Source organism: Bison bison, unplaced genomic scaffold, assembly GCF_000754665.1.
Source record: "Bison bison bison isolate TAMUID 2011002044 unplaced genomic scaffold, Bison_UMD1.0 scf7180017864351, whole genome shotgun sequence".
Taxonomy (NCBI): domain Eukaryota; kingdom Metazoa; phylum Chordata; class Mammalia; order Artiodactyla; family Bovidae; genus Bison; species Bison bison.
In genome coordinates, this window is record NW_011494923.1 from 812,718 (window position 1) to 836,469 (window position 23,752).

General features: G+C 36.6%; 1 protein-coding gene across 3 annotated transcripts in view; it reads left to right on the forward strand.

Annotated features, from left to right (window-relative positions):
• The window catches only part of VGLL3 (vestigial-like family member 3), a 56,433-nt gene extending 36,734 nt beyond the window's left edge, over positions 1 to 19,699 (forward strand). For all 3 annotated transcript variants that reach the window (XM_010854840.1, XM_010854839.1, XM_010854841.1), the window contains exon 4: positions 12,766 to 19,699. In XM_010854840.1, coding sequence (XP_010853142.1) covers positions 12,766 to 12,809 — 44 coding nt within the window. In that variant the 3' untranslated portion in view covers positions 12,810 to 19,699. The remainder of the gene's footprint in view (positions 1 to 12,765) is intronic.
• The last annotated feature ends 4,053 nt before the right edge of the window (positions 19,700 to 23,752 follow it).

Genomic DNA, 23,752 nt, shown 5'->3' on the forward strand with positions numbered 1-23,752 from the left:
CCTTAATGAAACTCCCCTGCTCTCCCAGAGTGCTGTAGATCTTCCCATTCTCCATCCTGGCCCTTCATCCAGAGGGGTGTGTGTGTGTGTGTGTGCATGTGTGTGTGTGCGTGTGCGCTTAGTCATGTCCTACTCTCTGGGACCCCATGGAGTCTCCTCTGTCTATAGCATTTCCCAGGCAAGAATATTGGAGTGGCACTGCCATTTCCTACTCCAGGGGATCTCCCGGATGCAGGGATCAAACCCATGTCTCTTGAATTTCCTGCACTGGCAGGTTGATTGTTTACCATGGAGACACCTGGGAAGCCCATCCTTAGGATGGTGCCATAATGTTACAATGCCCAAAGCATGGAGGTTTCTTCTCAGAGATTCTCTTCCAATCTTACAGGACAAATGCAGACACATTCTGAGAGAATTCTGAATGTTTTAAGGTGCATTTGTATAATACAAATAAATGCCTGTGTGTGTGTGTGTGTGTGTAAATCCTTGTAAAAGACATCTTGGTTAAGGGAAAATGCTATTTTCATATATTGCTGTTACAAAATTAGAGAAGTGTAAGTTTTTTTTTTTTTAAGTAAACTGAAATATGTACTACAGTTAAAAATTCTCCTAAATTTTGACCCAGCATTCTCCTCTTGTGAGTCTGTACCACACAAATACAAGCAGCAGCATGCGAGGACAGGTACAAAAATGTTTATTGTAACAATGTTCATAATATCTCGGAAGTGGAATCAAGTGATTGCCATTAAGAGGGGATCTATGAGTGAAGCACGTTTTGTGTGATGTTGCTGACTAAAAAAAGATGAAGAAGCACATTTAGATGCCCTTTTCTTAAAAGGACTTTTTGATATGGACCGCTTTTAAAGTCTTTATTGAATTTGTTACAATACTGCTTCTGTTTTATGTTTTGGTTTTTTGGCTACAAGGAATCTTGGGATCAGGGACCCAACCTGCAAACCCTTCATTGAGAGGCAAAGTCTTAACCACTGGACCACCAAGGAAAACCCTATATGCCTTTTTTTTTTTTTTTTGGAAAAAACAGATGGCAAGAAATCCTGTATGTGTATTTATGCATTTCAGTGAAAGCAGAGAAGACTAGTTTGTTAATTTGGGTTTCCTTTTGGGACTGAAGGTATTGTTGTCACTAATGTGGTTTAAGGAGGAGAGAAGGAGAAATTTATAAGAGAAAAATATGTTTGAGTGTGTGTGTCTATGTGTATTCCTGTGTATATATGAGAAAGAGACAAGGAAAAAGAGGAGAAATATTGATTTTTATGAATAACTTACTCTTCCTCCAAAACTTAGGGAGCTAAGATGAAGAATTGATGGTAAAATGATGGTAAATGTATAAGGAACATTAATCTTTGCAATGTTTATGGAAAAAGCAGAGGGCCAAAAAATAGATTCCTGGACCTGTATTTTATTTTAGCTATATTGTGCTGAGCAAATCTCAAAATCTCTCCACTCTTCTTTCTTAGATGCAAAATAGAGATGATACTTCCTACTCTGACACAACCAGGAGATTCCAATGCACTAATGCACATGAATGTGTTTTCTAGATTGTGACATATAGTGCAGAACTAAAGTTCTCGTTATTCTTCCTACATATGGTACATTTCAAACAGAAACACAAAGTCACACTGGAGATGTGAGGCATCATGCATGATAGAGACACAAACTTTAAATTCTTCCATCACTTCCTGTTTCTAGTTCAATTTATTTCTGTCCTTGAAGAATAGCTGTAATATTTGTCAGAGCCAAATTTCCCAGTGGTGTCAGCTGGTGTTGGCCATACAATGAAAACCGGGTACTTTTATATTATTGGGCAGATTATAAGAAAAGGGAAGACAAAGAATCAAGTAAATAAGGATTTGAAGGGTCATCAGAGTATTTTCACATTTTAAAATATAGTTTTCTCCATCTGGAACTCTCTACCAAGTGGTTCTGTTCAGTTCAATTTAGTTGTTCAGTAATGTCTGACTCTTTGTGACCCCACAGACTACAGCACACCAGGCCTCCCTGTCCATCACCAACTCCTGGAGTTTACTCAAACTCATGTCCATTGAGTCGATGATGCCATCCAACCATCTCATCCTCTCTCATCCCCTTCTCCTGCCTTCAATCTTTCCCAGCATCAGGGTCTTTTCAAATGAGTCAGCTCTTCATATCAGGTGGCCAAAGTATTGAAGTTTCAGCTTCAATGAATATCCCAATGAATCAGATCAGATCAGTCGCTCAGTCGTGTCCAACTCTTTGCGACCCCATGAATCACAGCATGCCAGGCCTCCCTGTCCATCACCAACTCCCGGAGTTCACTCAGAATCACGTCCATCGAGTCAGTGATGCCATCCAGCCATTTCATCCTCTGTTGTCCCCTTCTCCTCTTGCCCCCAATCCCTCCCAGCATCAGTCTTTTCCAATGAGTCAACTCTTCCCATGAGGTGGCCAAAGTACTGGAGTTTCAGCTTTAGCATCATTCCTTCCAAAGAAATCCCAGGGTTGATCTCCTTCAGAATGGACTGGTTGGATCTCCTTGCAGTCCAAGGGACTCTCAAGAGTCTTCTCCAACACCACAGTTCAAAAGCATCAATTCTTCAGCGATCAGCTTTCTTAATAGTCCAACTCTCACATCCATATGTGACTACTGGAAAAACCATAGCCTTGACTAGACGGACCTTTGTTGGCAAAGTAATATCTCTACTTTTTAAAATGCTGTCTAGGTTGGTCATAACTTTCCTTCCAAGGAGTAAGCATCTTTTAATTTCATGGCTGCAAGTCACCATCTTCAGTGATTTTGGAGCCCCCCAAAATAAAGTCAGCCACTGTTTCCACTGTTTCCCCATCTATTTGCTATGAAGTGATGGGACCGGATGCCATGATCTTAGTTTTCTGAATGTTGTGCTTTAAGCCAAATTTTTCACTCTCCTCTTTCATTTTCATCAAGAGGCTCTTTAGTTCTTCTTCACTTTCTGCAATAAAGGTGATGAGAGATTACTAAAAAATATATCCTATCTCACTATGATTATGGATTGTTGGGATATTTGTTCTTGTCACTCATAGACTGAAAGGAAATTTTATGTGCAGAACAAGGAAGTTAGACTATGCATGTAGTTAAATTCACTGAAACTCCATTAATAAAATATTCGCTATCTTCAAAAGTTGTGAGTAAAATGTGTTCTTTTTCCATTCTAGTATTAATTTTATAAACAAGTTTCTATGGGTAGCTATATAAATTGGATGGCATCCCTTGCTTTCTGAAATGTTTTCTTAAAAATTGCAAGCAAATGTGTGCTGCACAGTTTTCTTTTGTTTTCTTGAAGGAGTTGTCATCAACTCCCTGTCATTGGGATTGGCGATTTTGTCAAAGTACACAATGTCTTCCCGAGAGAAGCTTATTTGCTTGCCTAGGAGGGGAGCTATAGAGGTTGAAAAACTGTTTAATTATCACATGATTCCAAATAAATAACCACTCTAAGCATTAAAAGGCTTGTTTCAGAGGTCAGCATATTTCATATCAGCAAATTATCTTTTCATTACTGCTTCCCTATTTACTGTATCACATATAGCGGTACATCTAAAAGAACCAGCTCCTATGACAAAATCTGTTTCGTAACTTGTATCCAGGCAATTTTACATTAATTTTGAATTAGCCTACAAAGATTCTATACAAAATTTTATGTGGCTGGTGGAATTGACAGGTTCTTTTTATTCACTTTCTGGCTAACTCTTCTCTTATTCTATTTATCAACAATATAGTGTTTCACAAACAGTTGTCTGTGGCCAACATGTTCTGAATTCCTTGGCAAAAAGATGACCAAAAAAATTCTTGCAAGAGACAGATGAAAGGCCAAAATATGCCATTTGTTTGTTTGTTTGTTTGGTTGGTTACAGCCTGATATACTAGGGATTTAATTTTTGTCGACCACAAGCATGCGTTATAATGCTTATTTTCATAGCTGCCTTGTTTGAGCACTATCAGATGACACTTAGCATCTTCACAGTCATTGAAACCCTATTTATGTTTGCTTGGATTGGACAGAGGTTTCTGGAATATGTCAGAGAGCACGCTTGTGTTCATGCCACAGAGAAGTGAGATGAAAAATTACTGATGTCAGTGAAGAATTGATCTATATGCAACATGTCTCATTCTTACTGAATATTTTCCAATATGGTTTGATTTAATGGGGGGAATGATTACTTAAACTAAGTAGGCATAAAAGATACATTGTACTTCTGCAGTTAAAATGTGAGAGTCCTTAACTAACTCATAGTTTCAGGTAGAATACTTGCTGTGTTGTGTCCTTAATTAAGGTTTTATGGATAAGTAGTGGATCCAGATTACCTCTGCCTCTGGTTGGATTATCTATTTTCTGGATCGTAAAGCTGTCACTGCATAACCTAGAAACCTTTTTAAAGATGCATGTTTGGCTGCATTTGTTATCCAGCAGATGTCTGGATAGTTAGAATCTCTTGAGAGTATTATAACTTGTGGTTTCAGTTACAATAAATGATCTAGGCGTTTCTTTCTTTCTTTTTTTTTTCTTTTTTGGTCTTGTTCCTCTCCAGTTCTGGGGGAAAGTCTGTAGAAGAAATTACAGAAGGCATTTTATTTCACTCTTCCGCATTCCTTTTTTCCTTTATTCTTTGTCTCTATCTTCAAAGTTACTTTTTATCTGCTTTTGAAACTTGGTGAGCAGTGTCTACACACAATATTGCACCTCCTGGGCCCCAGCTTCTCTCAGCCAAGAGGTTATCACACTGACATTCATGTTTTGAGCATGGTAAATTGGTGGTATGATCAAGAACTCTACTCAGTGCTCTGTGGTGACCTAAATGGAAAGGAAATTCAAAAAAGAGTGGATAATGTATATGTATACCTGATTCACTTGCTGAACAGCAGAAGCTAATACAACATTGTAAAGCAACTATACTCCAATAAAAGTTTAAAAAAAAAAAACACAAAGAACAACAATAACAAAAGAACTATCAACTCTATGATTTGTATTTTATATTTGTCCTAAAGGTCAGTTGTAGAATGACTAGTTCAGATTTGTAATTACATATCCTGATGCTTAAAGTACTTGCCAGTTCCCTCCTAGCTGAGCATTTGAAGTGCAGGAATCTGAGGAAATGGATATCAGTAAGGGCAAAAGTTGGAGAGTCAGTGCATGAGTTTGTGGTTTTGGAGGGAGGAGGGTTCTGAGAAGGCAGACAGACTATGTGCCTGCCGCTTGGGCTAAGAGCAGAGGGAGACACCTTGCCACTGAACTGCTAGTCACCTGCAATCTTGGCCTTAGGTGTGTGGGTCCCATGCTTCTTCCAATAATGTAATAAATTATGGTCTACCAGTAACATCAAGTTCAATGGGCTTTAAATTTCTCCTTCTCTTTTGAATCTGAATTAAAGAGATTTTGCCAGGTTTAGACAGCTTTCACCTCACTGTTTCTGACAAGACTACTACGTGGACATTTTAAGACAATTCTAAATGTACCTAGGAAAATACCTCTACACACTGAGAACGCTCCCTCTGCTAACAAATGATTATGCATTCATAGTTAGGTATCTTTTGTCATTGTTTTAGTGTGTAAGAGTTGTAATGATACTTGGATAATTGTAATTGAGTTTAACAATAAGTTTAATCCTTGGTCTGGTTCAAGAATACATTCTTGTTTGTGATGACTTTTAAAATAATTATTGTCCAAAGTTTAGGTAGTAAGTATGGAGGTATTTAGTGCTCATTAAATTGGCCAAAAATGTGTGTGATACATGAAAAAAACTACTAATATACCTAATATACAAAAGGCATTTAGAAATCAATGAGGAAATTATTTTGTTATTAATCAAAGCATAGAAAGTCAGCCAAAAGATAAAACACAGAGGAAGGAATACTAAATCACATAATGTTCAGCTTCACAAGAACTGAAGGAAATGCAAATTGAAACACTTAGATACATTGAATCTATAATAATGATAATAGTAAAAATATGAATACTGATGCAAACTACTGAAACATTTACCACTCACCATGAATTATGTACGTGTTTATGTAAGTGTAAATATATTTATACACTTGGGTTCAGTGATTATACAAATGTATATTCAGGAAGCTATCTCACCTACCAAAATAGTCACATAAGTAACAAATATATTTTTATACACACACACACTGTGTGTGTGTATATATTCAAATTATGCATATCTATATAGAACTGAGTAATTTATGGTATAGGGAAGAATGAATAATGTGCATATTGAAGAATTAATATTCTTCAAAAGAGTTGATCGACATATCCTGACATGAAATGGTTTTGAAAGTCAATATTGCTGGTGAAATAAGCATTGTTGTCACATAGGATATATGTGGTATATGTACGTACATCTGAAGTATACTCAGCAAGTTGTGTGATGACAGGGTACATTATATAGAACTTTTACTTTCTAAATACTTCATAACTTGATCTTTAAACAACAAATCTATGATATTTTGAGAGTTTTTTTTTTTTTTTTTGAAGTTTGAAAAACAAATGAAGGGACTTCTTCCTGATGCTTAAACATGATTTATCTTGATATTTACCTGCAATGAAATCAGTTCCCAAATTGAATAGCTTTCCACTCTTATTTTTACCCCTTCATTAGTGTTAAGGTACTATCCCCACTTAGATCTTATTTAAACATTCTTCATTAGTGTTTAAACTGATTGCCCAGGTGCTCAGACAAATGAAGTTGTATGATAATTGTCAGTGATAATTTTATAAAGTAGAAGAAGATAATGTGACTGTCTCTCACATCACATAGTTTGTTATTTTGCAGTGTGTCGGTGTTAGATGTTAGGCTGTTGGTGAAGGCTGGGTATTTTGATATAGCAGCCAATACAGCACTGTGTATATTTGTATTTGTGATAATTATGGCTTTTCTCTATTAAAGCAAGGATGAAGCAGGTATTCATGTTTTAAATGTGGAAATAAACCACCAGCGTCTTTTAATATCAGTTCAGTTCAGGTCAGTAGCTTAGTCGTGTCCAGCTCTTTGTGACCCCATGAATTGGAGCACGCCAGGCCTCCCTGTCCATCACCAACTCCCGGAGTTCACTCAGACTCACATCCATCGAGTTGGTGATGCCATCCAGCCATCTCATCCCCTGTCATCTCCTTCTCCTCCTACCCACAATCCCTCCCAGCATCAGAGTCTTTTCCAATGAGTCAACTCTTCGCATGAGGTGGCCAAAGTACTGGAGTTTCAGCTTGAGCATCATTCCTTCCAAAGAACACCCAGGACTGATCTTCAGAATGGACTGGTTGGATCTCCTTGCAGTCTTTTAATATAGTATCAAGCATTTTGATCCACAGGGGTTTTCTAGATGCCTAATATCTATGAAACTAAATATTTCGTTTCAGTATTTTCTTTACTTTTCAGCCATTAAATATTCCACCTGCACATCCAGGTTTTATGTTCCTATTTTTCTTCTCTTTTTATCAACAGCATATTCACCAGTGCATGGTTACCACATTACCTCTTTTATCTCCAGCAATAAAATTAATTGGAATCATATTAAAGTTACTTAAGAGTGATAGTGATGTTGTCAAGGGATTATTCTTCTTTTGAAGTAGGATATGCTTTTCTAGTGGATATGACTGATGATCACATGGTCCTAAAACTCAGATGTGCTGGAGTATAACATTTTCAGTAAGCCAGTTTATTATTTACTTCTACCCAATAGCAGAAAAGTTAGCTTTTCAATTCATTTTCTCTAAATTTATTTTATTCAAGTATAGTTGATTTACAGTGTTGTTAATTTTTGCTATACAGCAAAGTGACCAAGTTGTATATACATTCTTTTTCATATTCATTTCCATTACGGTTTATCAGAGGATATTGATTATAGTTCCCTGTGTAATAATTACTTCACCAATTCTAAGTATTTGTAGTCCAGCCCAATGATTTCTTCATTGCTCAGTTTAAAACACTGTTCCACTTCTAGGTGAATCCTCTTCTCAGATGCTTCCCTCACTCTCTCCCTAGGGATTGCCTCTGTTTTCCTGTTAGTCATATGGTGAACATTGTTGATTAAGTGGTTGCTGTCTCTTCTTAGCTTTGTCATTTCATTCTTATCTTGCTTTTGTTTGCAAACATATCCCCTTCCCCACCATTTCTCTGTGCATTCCCCATACAGTGCTCCACTGATGACTACGTCATTCGGCTTCCTAAAGTTTGTGATGCCTCTGAGGTGCTCAGCTAGGGTGGCTCATATCATTTTTTCTGCCATGGGGTACCCACATCACAGCTATGGGATAAAGAGGCAGGCCTGCCAGAAATCTCTCTGAAGCAACTTCTGTATCTTTGTTTGAGGAGCCCATGAGAACTTTAAGATTTTTTTTGTCATCAGACACCTAGGACTTGAAGGAAACAAGGGAGGGGGAAGTTTCTAGGCTTTCTCTGCTTAGGCACACCCTGCTGCCATCTCCACTTCCTTATTCCCAGAGGTCTTTTGCAAGAGAAGAAATCTGTGAAGCAATAAGCTCCCAAAAATTTCAGCTAGAAAATGAGTTACAATGCCTTGTTACATAGATTCTTCAAATTTTAAAGGGAAATCCAAATATGATTTCTTTTAACCAAAACTTCTAAAGGAGATCAGTCCTGGGTGTTCTTTGGAAGGAATGATGCTCAAGCTGAAACTCCAGTACTTTGGCCACCTGATGCGAAGAGTTGACTCATAGGAAAAGACTCTGATGCTGGGAGGGATTGGGGGCAGGAGGAAAAGGGGACGACAGAGGATGAGATGGCTGGATGGCATCACCGACTTGATGGACGTGAGTTTGAGTGAACTCTGGGAGTTGGTGATGGACAGGGAGGCCTGGCGTGCTGCGATTCAGGGGGTTGCAAAGAGTCGGACGCGACTGAGCGACTGAACTGAACTGAACTGAACCAAAACTTCTTTCCTACTCCTAAGTATTCAATGTATCTTTCCTATGTTTGTACTTCGGTTTTTCTATTCCTGGATTTGGTTTTTCTTTTTTCTTTTGATGGTCAGGTGGTGATGGTATTGGAACTGAAGCGAGGAACTGGGTCTGTGGGCTTGTGTTTTCTTTCAGGTTTATCTCCTGACTTGATCTCAGACTCTCAAACTCTGAAGTGAACAGTGTGATATCTTTGTTCTTTGGTCCCATTTCTGACAAACACCTGATGAGTCAGATGGCCACCCTACGTCTTCAGTTTTCATACTGTGGCAGTTTATTTGGGTGGGGGCAGGGAGGCGTGGTTACACATCTATTTATACAACATGTCCTATTACACGATCTGGAGTATAACAAAGGACTGTGTAATCATCTTCTGTGACTTAGAAAAACTTTGCAAATGCATAGTTTAAAAAAAACACAGTTATTTTATTAACACTGGTATCAGTTCTGATAAATCAGGGTGTTTCTAAATAGTGCAAAAATCAATATTTAAAATGTATTGACTTTTCTTTGAATTGATTTAATGAAAGGATTTTGACTCCAGGAGTTGCAAGAATACAGGCTGGTGTCACAACCTACAGACAATATAATCCACAAAAGGAGAGCCATATACATTGTGGTTAAAACTATTGACTCTGATATCAAACCACAAACATTCAGTCCTGGTTCTACCACATAATAATTGGCATAACCTCTCTTACTCTCACTTTTCTTATTTGTAAAATGAATATATATATCCATTATATATATAGCGTGATTGGAAGCATTAAATATTTCACATAAAATAGCACAATGTCTAGTGTGTTCAGCCCTAAGAAAGTGTTTGCTAACATTATCATTGTGATGTTTATTTTACTTTCACTGAAAATATCACAGAGTAAACAACCTAAACAGAGTTACTAATATCAAGAGATAAACATGGGTGATTTCAGCAAGCCAGTAAGTAGATTTCAAAATGTGTTATAAACTAATTTCATATAGGTTTGAGTTTGAGGAATGAGAAGCAAAAAAAAAAAGTATGAATAGTAGCAAAATAATAGTAGAGTGTTTTATGTTCTTGTAAGAAAATTTGGGGAACCCCCAAGTATCTGTAGATCATGTAAGGATCATGGATTAAAGATTTATGCATCCAGTCCCATCACTTCATGGCAAATGGAAGGGGAAAAAGTGGACAGGTTTTCTTTTCTTGGGCTCTAAAATCACTGTGGGGGCTTCCCTCGTGGCTCAGCAGTAAGAATCCACCTGCAATGCAGGAGACACAGAAGACTTGAGTTTGATTCCTGGATTGGGAATATCCCGGGGAGGAGGGCATGACAACTCCCTCCAGTATTCTTGCCTGGAGAATCCCATGGACAGAGGAGCCTGGCAGGCTATAGCCCATAGCGTTGCAAAGAGTTGGACATGACTAAAGCAACTGGAGCACAAAATCACTGTAGACTTTGACTGCAGCCATGAAATCAAAAGATCATTACTCCTTGGAAGGAAAGCTATGAAAAAACCTAGACAGCATATTAAAAAGAAAATACATCACTTTGCCAACAAAGGTCTGTACAGTCAAAAGTATGGTTTTTACAGAAGTCATGTGTAAATGTGAAAGCTGGACCACAAAGAAGGCTGAGCACTGAAGAATTGATGCTTTCGAACTGTGGTGTTGGAGATGACTCTTGAGAGTCCCTTGGACTGCAAGGAGGTCAAATCAGTCAATCCTAAAGGAAATCAACTCTGAATATTGATTGGAAGGACTGGTGCTAAAGCTGAAACTCCAATAGTTTGGCTGCCTGACGTGAAGAGCTGACTCATTGGAATAGACTCTGATGTTGGGAACGTTTGAAAGCAAAGGTGAAGCGGGGTGGCAGAGGCTGATGTGGTTAGATAGCATCACTGACTCAATGGACATGAATTTGAGCAAACTCCAGGAGATTGTGGAGGACAGAGGATTCTGGCATGCTACAGTTCATGGGGTTAAAAAGAGTGGGACATGTCTTAGTGACTGAACAACAACAAGACCACATTAAGAATCATGAGTTAATGATTTTGTCTCCTTTCACCACTGGGAAAACTCAGTGTACTGACTGATTCTTAAATATTTTAATCTTCCTTCAACAAGTGTTTAACAAGAAAAATCATATCCCTGTTACAACTTACTAGTAGTAGAGTCTTTTGTCTGTGGTTGTTCCTTTTCTTTATATTTACTTTGAAATTTACAGGTATGGATACTTGGTAATCAAAGGAAAAGTTGTATTTATGTCCCATCAATGAGAAGAAATTAAGCCAAAAGGACAACATTAGCCATTTAATATGTTGTAGGCCATAGGTGAACTGAGTTTCTTAAGGTTTGCTTTGGAGTAATGCAGACTTGGAAACACAGTTGAAGAGCAAGAGTTATTCCAACCATTAACTCTGATTAGAATATTTAGGACTATGTTAAGTAACATAATTCTTGTCCACAGAAAAAGGCTAACATGATTTTGGTGGAGTCATCTCTTTGCAAACTAGGGATTGCTTTTATTTAAGAAGAAAAAAAGACACTCAAACCACTTGATGATTCCAACACTATTCATGACTTGCAGTGCTGACATTCTATAGATTGATGGGGTCTTCAAGTGTGGAAAATACTGAGTCATACAGAAGATGAGACGTTTTAATAATGAAAAAAATATTTATGCAGTCAGCAGATTGTCGGTTAAGGTGGTTTAGATTATAAAAGTCACCCAACGGAGACTTTGTCAGGTTGCAAATTATTCTGACCACAAAATTATTTGAAACTGAATAAAGCAAACTTAGAGTGAGTTGATATGCCCCAGATCCTTTTTATTTTTTGTCTTCCTCCTCCTCTTCTTTTGAAATGGGAAAGGGAAACTGTGGCCTGTCTGTCTAAACATAATGCTAGTACATGAGATAAAACTTAAGACGGCACCAATCATTTGGCATTCAGAAAGAGCTGCTTTTTCCCAGTATACAAATGCTATAAAACCAAAGATCGTGCCTTGTGGTTCTATGAGGTGCTTCTTTGGCTCCTTTTTGTTCTTTTTCATTTTATGTAATTTGTTTAGTATAGTGTCTTAATGACTCCCATAATGACTGACTAATTGTATCTGTTTTGTAATGACATCCATTGCTTTACACAATTATTTGACAAGTTGAAAGACAAGAAATAAAATCACTACAGATGCTTTAGTGGGGCTTTCCTGGTGGCTCAAATGGTAAAGAATCTGCTCACAATGTGAGAGGCCTGGGTTCGATCCCTGGGTTGGGAAGATCTTCCAGAGAAGGAAATGGCTACCCACTCCAGTATTCTTGCCTGGAGAATTCCATGGACAGAGGAGCCTAGCGGACTACAGTCGATGGGGTCACAAAGAGTTGGACATGACTGAATGCACACACATAAATATTTTCTGAAAGAGGAGGCAATAAAAATAAGTAAATTTAGTTCACTGCCTTAGTCCAAAAGTATCATCTGATGTTTGCTGAAAAGTGTTAACTGAAACGCTGCCTAAATACGCCCTAGAGATTAGTTGTATCATTTTTTTCCCATGTCAGTAACTTTTGATATTAGAAATAAGAAAGCTTCATTTATATTATTTATTATTCATACCTACTCTAGTAAGATAAAGGCCACAGTAAAGAATGTGTACTGTGCTAATGGCACTGCTCCAGTCTAGAGTTTTCTTGGTCACTTAGTATTGGTTGGCTTTTTGAAACTTGTGAGCTCAGTTGCCACTTTGGTTTCTGTATCTAGTGTATTGTAGAAAATGCCCAGTCTCGAGTGCTACACATATTGATACTTTTCTATTTCTCACACCTTTTCTAGGTCTACAGCATCAAGACAAGGGCAAGGAATCACCGTGGTACTGAAACACACAGTATTATCAAGTTAAATTGGAGCATGAATCCATGGTCCCACTGGGAAAAGATGCTGCCAGGGACTGTCATTCTGCAGTGGGACATATTAGATGTGGAAGGAAAAGAGGAAGTGCTATCCAGCTGACTTTGGTTTGGAGCCTTTTCTTGAGAAAGCAGAATGAGTCCTAGACATTGAAGAAAAGCATTTTTGTTTATTTCTTTCCCTCATCTGAGCCTTTGCCAACTGTGCAACTCTCTCTCTTTCTTTTTGTCTTGCTTTTATCAATATATGGTTTAATTTTTGGTTTGACTTTTTTTTTTCCTTCTTTTTGAACCAGTTACCTTGTCAGGAAAAGATGAACCACAAAGAAAATGTTCATTCTTTCAGGAACACAATTTTGTATTTCTATGTTCTTCTATTTTTGTAAAAATACAGGAAGTTTGATTTAGCATTGATGGGCTATTTTTGAGGGATTTTTTTTTTAATATTGTAAAAATTGTTAAGTTCTGTTTAAAGAACTTGCTCTCAGAGAAGCACTGGCTAAAGTGTTTAAAATGCTTGTCTCTAAGATGTCTGTGATATGCTCTGTGCTCTAAGTTACCTCAAATGTTTGATAGTTTCTCCTTTTTGCGAAAGTAGCACCATAGCCAAACCAATATAGTATTGTTTAACATTAAGTCTCAGTGAAGATTTAATTCCATGATAGCTTACTTAGCTCTGAGTTACGTGTGTAGCTTGAAAAGGAAGTTTTTTAATGATCACAACTAAATAAAAGCTATTCATTACTTTGATTTCTCCCAAAGACTGCTTGGAGGTTGACTAAGAAAGTTTTCATAAACTTTGGATTAGATGGAGAATTATCTTTGTAGTCCATCCAACTTTGATAAAATGGAACCAGAATTTACAACCAACTACTGGAGGAAAAAAAAAAAAAATTTAACCATGCTATCTTTGAGTGCCAGTGACTTATTTTTCTTGTTTATAATGATTAATTCATGACAATTTTAGTCATATTTTAAGTGAGTTTTGCCTGAAGATAGTTTGAAAGGATTCTATTTGGGAAAGTACTAGACACATGACAGAACCTTTCATTCAGTGGCTGTTTCTGAGAGTTTGATCCATCATTATAAGTTGAAGGATAATGTATTGCATGTGTATTGTTTAAACAGGTTTTTGCGAGTCTTATTTGTTTAATTCTGGTTTTAATTGATCTGATTCTTTTTAAGAAAAGAATTGGGAGCAAGATAAATTTTTATACTATAATTACTGAAATTAATTTAATAAGCAATTTATTATTTGAAATTTATTTCTGGGGACTCAGGATTCAACTTGACATGTCCCTCAGGATCTAAATAAGAAAAGTTGGGATTATCATTAAAATACAATTAGGAAAAGATTAAGGTTATCAAATAGCAGTTATTGATATTTTAAGAACTTTCAATATAAAGTCCATTCTTTCGGACGCTTTCAGAGTTGGGTCATGTTAAAAAAGTAGTGTTACATAGATGTTTTAGTTCGTTAACAATGTTTCTCAAATTTTTCCCATCCCTGTCCTCATCCATGTGAAATTAAATGTTTAGTGAAATATCTTTTTCCATCTTAAATAGGATAACTTATATCTGTGAACATTTTAGGTATAAGAACAATGCAGTCTGCTTAGCTAGGCAAAATTCCCATGGATCATTTTCAAATTTCCCTATTGTTCCATAGTCTTCTTTCCTGGTGCATCTTATTAGTTATAAATTTATACCCTCTCTTGTATTTTCATCACTATATTTCTTCTTAACCAGAGTCCATTTAACAGGGTATACACGTTTACCTAATGTGAGGTCCAAACTTAAGGAATCGTCCACTTACTAATGATTTACTAATGATATGAACTTAGATTTCTAGGGAGTGGTTTGATTAAATTATCTACATTTTGATCTGCAGTTTAATTTGATATAGTTATTTGTGCTCTGCCTTTATCTGTGTAGCACAAGGTTTAATGCATCTTTAAATTGGTTTTATTTTGTATCCTCCTGAATTCTTAAAGGCCAGTATTCAGCAGCTCCCACGGGATGGCTCAGTGGGGATGATTTATTTTTCTCTTCTTCCCTTGGAACCTGTTAATTTTGCAGTTTCTCTTAGAATTGTATGGTACTCCAGTTCATTCCGATCTCTCAATTGGATTTTCCCAATTTTGAGAAGAAATATATCAACTCTCTGCTTCTTTCCTTACTCTCTAGTGAATTGAGTTGAAGGAGAGAGAGCTGACAGATAGCTTCACCCTAAATTTAGGATGACACTGCGCCCTCTGTCATTCCTGGTAGCTATCTGGTAAAATATTCCTTGGCTCTGAGGACCCAAGAAAAGTTAGGGACCTAAATTCTGCTGTACACAGGAGAGATTTGTGAATAAGATCCCCCATTGAAAACAGGCCCAGGTGGTGTTGGCACTTTGCAAAGACTGGATCCTTGCATATACAAGGAGTGGATCAAAATCTAAGTCAAAGAAGAATGGATGTGTCTCTGTGATTGTCTGGCGTGCATTTGTTACCATTATATTACCATAACCACCAGATGCCATACAAGGGATGAGTTGTAATTTAGTATGATAGTCTGAGTTTAAGCTTAAAATGCCATCATTCTCTGGATGGATTTTCTCCCACCAAAAAGATACAGTAATCTTGGAGGTTTCCAGACTGTGTTATTGAGGGCTACCATTTCCCTCTCCAGTTTCATTTGGAAACACTCCGCTTTTGGTTATTTCACAAATTAGTCTTTATTCAAGCTTTCTAAAGATCTGTGAGCTAGACCCTAGGAAATTATCTCATTGATTTTCCATCTAATCTATGTTTCGACCACTGAACTATCTTGATCTGAGGAACAATAAAATAGTGACTAGTTAGATCCTAACAGGTTATTTGGTTCCTCACTGTTTATTTGAAAAGCACCTCTAAATGTTTAAAAAACAATGTTTCATCTTAATAAGGTTAACAATCCCTTCTTAACTTCCCCTTTAATTTTTCTCCCCTCTCTTTCATCTTAAAGTTATGTGCATTACTATTTTAAGCAAAAAATAATGGGGATTGCTCTACATTTTGCCATGAGAACAAGTGGATTGCAAGTAACTGAGGAATTAATTTCTTTCATGTTGTAACAACCTTTAAAAAACAAAACAAAACAATTCCAGGCACTGGCATAAAAATGTGCCCTTATGAAGCTCCTTATTTATTATGCAAATAGCAATCAGATACTATATTTTAAGAAACTGCATTCTGTCCCTTACTGAGTACCCCTTCGTTACATAATATATGCCAAATTAAGAAAATGGGTCAGTGACGCTGCTGCTGCTGCTGCTAAGTCGCTTCAGTCGTGTCCGACTCTGTGCGACCCCATGGACTGCAGCCTACCAGGCTTCTCCGTCCATGGGATTCTCCAGGCAAGAACACTGGAGTGGGTTGCCATTTCCTTCTCCAAATCTCAATGTTACATGCTATCAATTAATCAACATGTTTCATAGGTATTTATTATTGATGATAGCTAACTTTTTAATATAAGAATTTTTAATAATACCAAACACACCCTTAAATGAAGACTTAAACCAAGACAAGATTTTTGATCATGATCTACCTTGGTCTCTTTCCTGACAGAGACATTATGATAATCTTCATTGTGGCAGAAGCTGAAGTCCACTCCAGTATCTGTTACTGGTTCCTACACATAGATACAGCCATAAATTTTTTGATCACAGGAATCATGGTAGAAACTTGAACAGCATTGAGAACCCACCATCTCCAATGTGCTCTTCCTCATGATGAAAATAGCTTACACTGTTATCAACTAAGGAATCTTTAGGGAAAACTGGCAGCCTAGAGATCGTGGTCTTTTCAGTCCAGGTGCACCCATTTAGTGGTCTTTGTCGCCCTCCTGACAGAGGCAACATGATGATCTTAATCAGAGCAGAAGCTGAAATCAGCTTGTAGGATCCATTATGACCCACATGTATTTATACACAGGAAAACCAGCAGAGACTAAGCAGTAGAAAAGGACAGTATTTATGTTACAATTCCGACTGGAGGATGAATAGAGAAGCAATGAATCAATGAACAAAAATTGACTTGGACATTAGGTCATTTTCTGAATTCTGGCTTAGCCACAATTAGATGTGTGTTTTGGGGCTTCATTTATTTATCTCATGAGTAAAGTAGGATAATAATACCTAACTGGCAGGCTAGGAAGGTTGAAAATTATATTACACATGCACACGCACACACACACACACACATACACTCAATAACATGGCTCATAGTAGACATTCAGTCAATGACAGATTCCTCAAGTATCTGTCAGTTGAGTAAGTAAATCATCAAATTGAGCTCCCAAGTGTCCCTTTTCTTTGTATACCCATATCTATAGCAAATTTATATACAGCTGTGCTTTTATGTAAAAAATTGTTGCAAGAGAATCTTTGTCTTCTACTAGATGTTGATGATAAAATGTAAATTTCTTAATTATTTCTGATATTTTAATGTGCTGTTTATGAAGAAAATAAATTAACTTCTTAGTGGTATGTAGGTCCAACTCTGAGTTTTCTTACGTTTCAGACTTATATTCATCCAGAACCCTGTGATTATTGTCTCCAAAATGAAAGTGACAGTTTCATGAAATTACCAAAGTTTTTATTTTTTTTCATTATATTTTGGGCTTTTTTAGCACCTAGAATAAAAACATCTCCTTTGAAGTTATCCGTTTTTTTAACTTGGAGGAAAAATTGCAAAATATGGTGGAAAAAAATTTTTCCGCATGAAAAGAGGAGAAAAAAAAAAACAAAAACTCTTTACAGTCTCAGTCAGCAGATTTATTTGACTTGAGAAAAAAGAAACAACTTCATTGGAAGCAGATGTTGACACTGTGTCAGTTGTTGAAGATGGAAAGGGTTCTCTTGAGCCATTGTGGTTACAAGGGAGGTATCGATGGCCGTTAGAATTCTTGGGATTGAGCATCTTCACAGCAGATAGGACAGTGCAAAAGCCAAAACTATGATACCAAGACTGAAATCAGCCTGCCAATTTTAATTTACCGGACCCTAAAGACTCAGTTGTTTTATTTTTTCCTCCTCCAGAATAAAAGTCATATCTTGCAAAAGATTTAAGTGGATTTTGAGAGAGAAATTAAAAAATGTTCTCTAAAAACATGGCCCAAGAGCCCTTTATTATTAAAGATTAAAACTAATATTCAAGTCATTTTAGAAGAATCAGGGTAAAAATTTGGTTTAATGGTATATGTTGAAGAAATAATCTCAAAGACATAGAGAGCAGACTTCTGGTTGCCAAGGGAGAGGTGAGGTGAGGGAAGGAAGGATTGGAGCTTGGGATTAGCAGATGGAAACTAGTAAATTTAGGACTGATAAACAACAAGGTCTTACTGTGTAGCACAGGGAACTGTATTCAATATCCTGTGATAAATCATAATGGAAAAGAACATGAAAAGGATATATACATATATATGTGTGTGTGTATATGTGTGTATATATATGAACGGAGTCACTTGGCTGTACCACTGTACTGAAAAAATTAACACTGTAAATCAACTATACTTCAATATAATTAGAAAAATAATGTGTATTGAATAAGGATATGTAAACTGTGCACAAATGGAAGGCTCTAGAAAGTGGGGAAAAGGTGAGGTCCACAAAGGAACCTCACATCCTAATAGCTCCTCAATGTTAATTAATTGGTGACTTGATCTCAGAGATTGGGCACAGAACAGACTTTCAGAATTTTTCAGTAGGTTTTTTTCTTTTTAGTGCTCTCTGGGAATTTCCCTCTGTACACTTTTCCAAAGTATAGCAATAGTCATAATTAAAATATCTTAATTCTGTCATTTCTTTTATTGTCCATTGTGTGTGCTTGTGTGAAAAATATTTTTATGGTTTCAAAAAATTGATCAAACTAATGTTCTCTTGAAATTGCAAATTAATTTGATCCAATTCAATTATCCAAATCTTCTTTTAAAATTTTAAGAAATGATAAGTAAAATTTACCAATTCTCTTGTGTAAATAAACAGCCACAACTTCTAGAAAATGACAGGTCATCATCAGTTAGTTAGCTTTCTTGTTAACAATTTTTGGACTACTAAATTTTGACCTAAGAATAACTCTTTTAGAATGCAATATCCTTTAATTAGTTGTTTGGTATATGTATGTGAACTCTTCTGTGATATCTTTTTATATTGATAGAGCTGTACATTTTTTCTTTGCTATGACTAGGGCAAAAATTAATGATTATTTACACACTTGATTTAATTTTTTAGACTGTTTACAATCTTAGATACAGTATCTGATTTAAAAATCACTATTCCATACATGTTTCTGGATACACAATTTAGGGAAGGGTTTTTATGTGAATTCTTTGTATCATTTTAAAGTTCGTGTATTGAAAGGGAAAACATAGACTCTGTTTTCATCACATAAATTTAGATCAGGTGAAAGCTTTTGTAAAAATACATAGTACAATGAGATTTATATTTGTCACTTGATTAAGTGAACTGAAAACATAATAGAAATGTTATCTTAGAACCGTTAAATAAAAAAAAATTCCAGATGTATTAGTTTGATGAGCAATTTTATGCTATCTTCCTTTTTACATGCCCAGAAAGAGAAATTAATCTTAGCTCTATTGTCATTCTTAATTTAGAAAGAATATATAACTCATAAAATTTTAGCTTCACAAGCTAACTATAAAATCGTATATATATATATTTGTTGTTTTTCATCAGGATGCCGGAAGAGACATTTTTGTATTTCTATTCTCTCTTCAAATAGATCTCATAACTATGTGTTGATGATATAAAATAATGGAGGACTTTGTAGTTAAAACAAATGTCATCTTCAGTTCAATAAATAATGTGAACTCAATGCTTATATTTTAATGTAGCAGTTTGGTTTTGTCCACATTTCTTGACAATTAACTAAAGCCCTCTGTTTTTTTCTTATTCAATTAAGCAACTTACAAGTATCTTTAGAAATTAAAACACCTTAGGTGTTGTTTTTTTTGTAATGGGGTTAATTTTACAGCCAAGGGATTTATGTGTGGTGGTGAGAATTGTATGGTTAGAAAACAAGGGTTGTAACAGAACAGCAAGTGAAATGGGCTATATCAATTACATAATAACAGGCTTGGGAACTTTTTAATACAATGCTTCTGAAGTTATCAATTAACTCTTTAGCAGAGGTGTTCTTTGTTGTTTTGCTTTTGCATTTGTTAATGTGGAACTTGCTGTAAGTCCTGTGGAAAACTTTGCTGACAATTCATTGACATTGAAGAAATACGCCTAGAAAGGAGAAGTCCAAGACCTTATATTTTTAAAGGAAGCTAGAGGTTCCCTTGGAGAAGGAAATGCCAACCCACTCCAGTGTTCTTGTCTGCAGAATCCCAGGGATGGGGAGCCTGGTGGGCTGCCGTCCATGGGGTCACACAGAGTCGGACACGACTAAAGCTACTTAGCAGCAGCAGCAGCAGCAGCAGAAGAGGTTCCCTACATGGGCCCTCTATTTTCTTGTTAAATAAATTTTTGATATGTAAATGCAAAGCTTGGAGATCAGTATTTCAGTTAGTAGACATTCATCACCACTAGTGAAAATAACGTGACACAGCCTTCTTAACTGTTTACCATATTCAGACTAGACAAGTGTAATGAATTTTCTGTGTTTACTGTAAAAAGTTACCACAATCTTAATGGCTAAAAGCGACACAAATTTATCTGGTGGCTCTAAGTCCAATATCCAGTACTGATCTCAGTGGGCTAGAAGCAAGATGTCAGCTGTGTTCTTTCAGGGAGAACTATTTCTCTGATGTTTCCAGAGTCCTTAGCTCATGGCCTCTTTCTTCCATCTTCAATTCCAAGAACCACTGGTCAAGTCCTTGTCATATGGTATCACTCTGACCCTCTCTTTTGCTTCCCTTTTACAAGTTTAAGGACCTTTGTAATTGCATTGGCCCTGCCTGGATAATCTAGAATAGTCTCTCCATCTCAAGTTCTTCATTTTAACAAAAGTCCTTCGATGTGAGGTAACATATTCACAGGTTCTAGGGATTAGGAAGTGAACATTTTGAGGGTGTTATTCAACCTACCATAGTTACTATTGGATTTCAGTTAATGGTTATCAACGTTTTAATCTAAGAGGGTTTAATGTATCACTGTAAATAGCAAGGCGTGTTCCATGTTTTCAGTGGTCATTTGTGTAAGGATTCATCTACATTCACTTAAATAATTGCATATAAAGGAAATTCTTGTTATTTCAAATATTTATGTGCTTCTTATAGTGCCTTGGAATCCAAAGGGTTATATTGTGTTTATGTCAGAGAGGCACTCAGGGGGTGGAGACCAGGACATCTGGTGCAGATTCTTCCTAGCTGAAGTGTGTTTTCTCTGGGGACAATCATCTACCATTTAATTGTTTTGCTTCCTTTTTTGGGAATATATGCCCATCCTGTGATGTCCTAAGTCTCCAAGCATCTTATTTGACCTGTTTATACTCATTTGACTAGCTATCCATATATGACTACATTGACGTGGTAAAGCTTTTACATTCCTGTCCAGATTGAATCCTTCCATCTGTTATCAGTTAAGCTGTGGAAAAACTGTTATGGAAAGCAAATATGTTTTGATACATTTAATGTGTAAAGTAGGAACCTAGATTCTGGAATGCTGTTGATCAATAAATGAACTAGAATCTCTTCAAAACAACACTTAAGCCCCACTGTTTTACTTTCCATACCAAGTTTGGCTGTGGCTGAATGAAGAACACCAGCATTGATCTTTGCTTTGCACTTGTACAAGAGACTATTTGTAGGGAGCCAAATATAGCCACAGAGGATTTAATATCTTGCCAAAAAATACAGAATCTGTTCCCCTTTAAGCACGACACTCTATCCTTTTCTTGTGGATCTTGCTAAAAGGAAAATATAACTTTCAACTAGCCCATTCCTCTGCTAGAAGTTCCCTAATCTTTTTCAAATGGGCTATGTGTGGTTTTCAGGAGATTTATGGTTCAAAAGAAAAAAAAAAGGCTATATGAGAAATCCATTCAGTGTTATCATTTTTCTTACAAAAAACAACCCCTAAATCAAGAATGAGAGTAAACAGTAAGGAGGAAAATCACACTTTCGTGGTTTCAGGACTAACCAAGGATCACTGGGTCATCTTTGTGTTTCATTTTGTATTGAAACAAAAGTAATAATAAAAAATTGGCTTCAACCAACCAGGTGCTTTAGAACATGGATGTTTCACACTGACTGTTGTCTGATGCGTAAATGAACAAGTCGAACTTTCTCTATAATGTGGGTAATGACAGTGCCTGTTCAGTCTCTTATGTTGTATATATAGAAATTTGAAAGCAGTGTTGCAAGTATCACCAAGAAAATAAATTTTGCACAGTGACAGCTTTACCAGACATCTCCGTGTGGGATTTAAAAAAAAACACAAGGCTATTTGGAAATACTTTGTATATGTAAATATGCAAAATATACTGATGAGTGCTAACAGCTGTATGGTGTACGCCCTTATCTTTGAGCAGAATATTTTGGTGGCAGCAGTTATTTTTTTCCATCTTTACTTGCCATTTCCCCTTTTTGTCTCCACCCACTCACCCATCCATTACCTCCTCTTAAAACACACTTAACACCCTTCCCCCCATCCCTCCACACTGCTTCCAAGAGTCATTTGAGTAGATTCCCACTGGAAAAGGCGGGTGGTGCCTTGAAGGAATGTGTGACTTGTACTGTGTTGTAAAGGTTGAGCCTCAGAGAACTTGCTTGCACTTGCTCTGACACCAGCCCCGCACACAGCCCAGACACTCTGCAGGCCAGATTCCATTAAGGCTCGTCATTGCCCAGGGAGGGAAAGTCCTGTTGAGAGTGGCCTTCCTGCCGTGAAGATTCCAAAGATCAGTGTAATCACTTTAAGTGTGTGTTATCAAGTTCTGTAATATCAAGACGCTCATCTATTTATGAAAATAAGCATATGCCTTTCAGTCCAAAGCCTTAAAAGGGAGGGAGGAAGGACTCAACAGAAGTTAAAAATGAAAGTCACTTCTTACAGGATTTTGACAGGTTTGGAGAGGAGAAAAGGTGACAGATGTAAAAGGAGAAACCCTGGGTTCCTAGGACCAGTTCCATGAAAAATGTATTGATATTGCTGAGTCCCAAATTTCCAGTTTCTCTGTCCATTGAAGATCAAATGAAATAAAAGATGCAAACTGCTTTGAGAAAACTAAAAGTAGATACAAACAGACAGGAAATAATATTTACTATAAGTCCTCTATATACCTTGACCATTACATGAATTTATCTCAAGGAATTTTCACAAATAGCAACATGTAGATAGCATTATTTGTGAGGCTGTTAGCAATATTTTTAAAATGGGGATTTGAGTTTTAGTGATGCTGGTTAAGAGCTATGTATCCTTGAACAATTTCCTCAGCCTTTTTAAAAAAACTCTCTGTGTTCACCCATAAGATGAAGATATTTAAAGTAACTGTATCATAGAGTCATGAAGATTAATAAAGTATGTAAATAGTTTAATACCAGGTAAACACTATGGATTTCTTATAATCTTATTTTTCTCTAATCTGAGTACTTGAGCCCAAGGGCACTTGGCCACAAGTAAAAGTCAGGATTCAACTCCCTCAAATAGAATCTTAGAACAATACACTGCTCCAATGTTTTTGCTATTGTCACATCTAAATGTATTTGTTGTGAACATATTTTAATCATCTCTTAGCCAACTGGAATAAAGAGTCAGTAGGAGGAACTAAAAATGTCCAGAAATAGCTAAGTTCTTTAAAAGAGTGAGAGTAATGTGGCTTTCAGGAGCCAAATAGAGTTCCGACAGATGTTGCAATTCTGGAGCATTATTTGTAATTTGGGAATACAGAATCAATTCACTCAATATATTCTTCTGGTTTGAA